We start from the raw sequence: 3,747 nt of genomic DNA, 5'->3' as shown, positions 1-3,747 counted from the left end.
TAACAATACATGTCATCATGGGAATGTTTTCTATTGGGGTTGTGGGAGACATGGTCACAAAGACTTTGAATTCCCAGACATAAGACAACAAAACATTTGATCTGCCACTTCTGAACCTAAGACCATTATGATAAATTGATCTTTTTGAGACATTTTGAGGTTTCCAAAGTTCAAGAACTAGTCTCATCATGAGCTTGAGAGCTTTAATGTACATGTGAACACCTTGGGGGTTTCACCTTCCAAACATACTTATAGCATTAAGCTCAACTTTTGTCACGTTTGTCAGTTATCTATTATCATTAACCTACAAATCGATTCTCTGTTATTTCTCTTAAGCTGAAATGATCTACTGTAATTTGCACTAGAGTATCTAGATCTATACTGTTTCTTTTCTATTTCTACTCCTCTCTCAATTCTCTCACATCAAAAATTGAGGTAATTCATCCAAAAAATGATACAAGGGTATAATCCGAAGTTTTGAAATTGAGGGGTATTCCAAGAATTTCCATGAATTCCCCCAAGGAATTCACCAATAATACTAGGGAGATATTAATGGGTGAACCCAAACTGCCTTGATTATCCCTATATATAGGACTCTCCTTTGTAGATTTTGTGCTCTTTGCAAGACAAACGGTCCCTATTGTACACCCACGTGAAACCATAGAATAACCCTTAGTAAATACCTCAGACAAATTTTAGGTGTATTTTGATAATTTTCCAAATAATCAATTATCTCTCTTATGTGACTAAGGGGGAATAGCCTTCCATCTTTCCCATTGATTGTTAGCTCACCACAAGTACTTTGAGGAAAAGGTGAAGAGCCAAAGAGGATCACAACATTTCACCTTGTTTGAGAGGTATGAGAGCTAACGGAATAATAGGTGGCAATTGCTTGCTCTACCCTTATCCTGAAAAGAGGGTGAGGCAGCTCACATTCTTGAATCCCTACTTGATGTGATGAGAGAAAAATTGCGACAAAACATCAAATTATGGATATATGTAAAATCAGTGCATATTTTATAATTAGAGTTGTGAGGACACATACACACACACCCCACGTGGCTTCCATGTATCTGTCAAGATAGTGGCAAAGGTGATTGAACTTTGCACCTTGGAACACTAGCACCTTACCCATAAAGATATTTCATTCTATATTTATAGAGCAAATTAAGGTGTTTGTTTCCATATCTATGATTTAGAAATGGAAGCATGCTTATTTTGCAACATGATGACGAGCGAGAGAGAGAGAGAGAGAGAGGGAGGGACGGAGGGAGGGAGGGAGGATCATTAATAGGGGCGCTCGCCGACGAAGTTTCCGGGAGGGTCGTAGTTGCAGATGACAAAGGTGCCACCGCCATTGTTGCAAGCGATGGAGGCGCAGCCCAGGCGGAGCGAGTTGGCCCACACTACCTGCGTGTAGTGGCCGCACACCTGGCCGGCTGCGCAAGTGTTGGTCTGGTAGTCATAGAACTGCTTCTCGCTAGTCCACGCATTGACGGCGTCGGCGGGGGTTATGGAGGCGGCGCTTGTCCAGAAAAGGTTCTCGCCGTAGGGCCCACCCGAATGCTGCAGAGCGCATCCGCCGGTGTCTCGCTGGCGCTCTCCATAGGTCTTTGCATAAGCCGCCACCCCGTCATCCCACACCAGCCCCGCCACCCCCACACTCGCTCTTTCCACATTGTGCGCCTCCAGGAATTCGTCCTGCTGCGCACATGCTCCCGCAGCAATTAGTGCAGTATAAGCTAGAGCCAATAAGGCTGATGCTTGCAGCTTTCTCATGGCGATGGCGATGCTGCAGTTGGCACTTCGGCCACTCACTAGGAAAGCTAGAAAAGGTAGCTTTTACCTCACAGCCTGATCTATTTGGGCTATTGCGTCGCCCCTATATATATAGCACCCGGGGGGGGGAGAGAGAGAGACCCTGTGAATTCTTCCATCGACAGTGATTGCATGACTCCCATTTCAGCTATAGTTTTGTTTTCGATCACTCGTTAAGAAAATTTGGACGTTGTAGACGTAGTCATGCAGCTAGTGGACATATTTTTTGCGACCCAGCCATCGATCTTATCCTTCAACCCTAAAATTCATATTGGGTACTGATCAGGCATAGAGCATTTCAAAGCAAACCTTTCAATGGTTTAGCTCTCCTTCCTTGTAGTCTTTTAATGATTACGACTCTACACTAGAAGCCTGTTCTGATTACAATTTGCAACCGCAATAAATTCCAGCAATTTTTGAAAAACAAAATTTCTCTTAAAACATCTCAAATGCTTAGGCCTGACTCAAGGATATATATGCAAAAGCCAATATCATATTGGGTCCCGAGGCATAGAGCATTTCAAAGCAAACCTTTTAATGGTTTAGCTCTCCTTCCTTGTAGTCTTTTAATGATTATGACCCTACACTAGAAGCCTGTTTTGATTACAATTTACAACCGTGCTGATTTAGACAGCCAAGGGGACCAGTGCAAGATGGAGTTTTGGAAGTATCTAGAAATGTCACCCCATTTGAGTATCCACCCACCAGCTCTCCCGTAATACCACTCAGCTTAAGCTAGCCCACCCAGGAGCTAGAAGTTTGTCATGCACCTTGATCCCTTTCTATTGTCCACCTTCAGAGCAAAGTTTTGCCTTGTCAATCATATCCTTGGTCATGATAGCCCAAGCCTGGTCTTGATTTGCGATTGAGACCACAAACTTGGCACACACGGCCTCAACATGAACAACGGGTTGAGAATTCCAAGGCGGTGCACCTTGGACCATCGGACGAGCGATACCTTCCCACTTTGCCCATTGCCACGGTGCTGAAATTTTAGTGTTTTTCCTCCGTAAGAATCTTCTAACTGGTTTTAGAAACTCCTTCCATTTACATTGACTATTTTGAGGAGCGAGCTAGTGAAGGCAATATAAGGAAGGATAAAAGAGTTAATCACTCTGACTCGACTCGATAAGGGGAGCATCACATACTCCCACCTTCTCATTTTCCTATATGAATCTTCTCAAGGACCCACTGGAGCCTTTGCTTGTGAGTAACGTCCACCCCTAAGGGAGGGCCCAGATGCCTAAAGATCTTATCTCGAGACACAATCTCCCCTGACCAAATCGATGGGTCAAAGGACTTGTTTTTCCACTACAACACGGCGTGCAAAAATCTGCGCAAATACCGACGAAAAAAAGTTAATTTTAAAACTAAAAAGCGCTGAAATAGGCTTCGAAAGAGACGCCGGTATCGTAACGTTGGTATAAGTACCGGTGTACTAAACGTCGGAATACCCCATGAAATGAGCGTATTCTCATGAAATGAGCGTCAGAATACGCAATGAAATAACCGCCGATAATACTGTAGCATATTTCGACGAGGCTATCGAGGACTATACCGACGCTTATACCATACTTTGTACCGATGATCAAACCTGCAAAAAAAATTTGGACAGAGAGGGCTGGAAACTGATGCCGCATATATTGCAGTAAAAGAAAATAGCCCTTTCTACCCAAAGGAAGAGTGCACAAGCAATCACACTCCACCTACAAGCTGACGCTAAAGAGCGAGTGTATGGCAATTAATAAAATTGTAAAAAAACCATAACCACAAAATCAAAAGCTTGATTATGGCATAATGGCATAAAGATTTTATAACCATAATTAAAACATGAGTCGAAAACTGCAAAACCATAAACATAACATGTTTGCCATACCATAACCATTACCATAACTTGCTTGTCATACCATAACCATAACAACCATACCA

General features: G+C 43.0%; 1 protein-coding gene across 1 annotated transcript; it reads right to left on the bottom strand.

The window, feature by feature from the left end:
* Positions 1–1,127: 1,127 nt before the first annotated feature.
* On the bottom strand, positions 1,128–1,845 carry LOC147421118 (pathogenesis-related protein PR-1-like). Its single transcript, XM_086504387.1, has one exon. It carries the CDS (start codon positions 1,777–1,779, stop codon positions 1,288–1,290), a length of 492 nt encoding a protein of 163 aa, XP_086360513.1. The 5' UTR covers positions 1,780–1,845; the 3' UTR covers positions 1,128–1,287.
* Between the last annotated feature and the right edge of the window lie 1,902 nt (positions 1,846–3,747).

This window comes from Adiantum capillus-veneris, chromosome 28, assembly GCF_014529385.1.
Source record: "Adiantum capillus-veneris isolate H3 chromosome 28, ASM1452938v2, whole genome shotgun sequence".
NCBI lineage: Eukaryota > Viridiplantae > Streptophyta > Polypodiopsida > Polypodiales > Pteridaceae > Adiantum > Adiantum capillus-veneris.
Note: the sequence above shows the minus strand (reverse complement) of the source record. Positions and strands in the feature narration are given on the sequence as shown.

Coding starts and splice junctions, on each gene's coding strand:
- LOC147421118 (XM_086504387.1), bottom strand. CDS start 1,779: ATGAGAAAGCTGCAAGCATCAGCCTTATTGGCTCTAGCTTATACTGCA.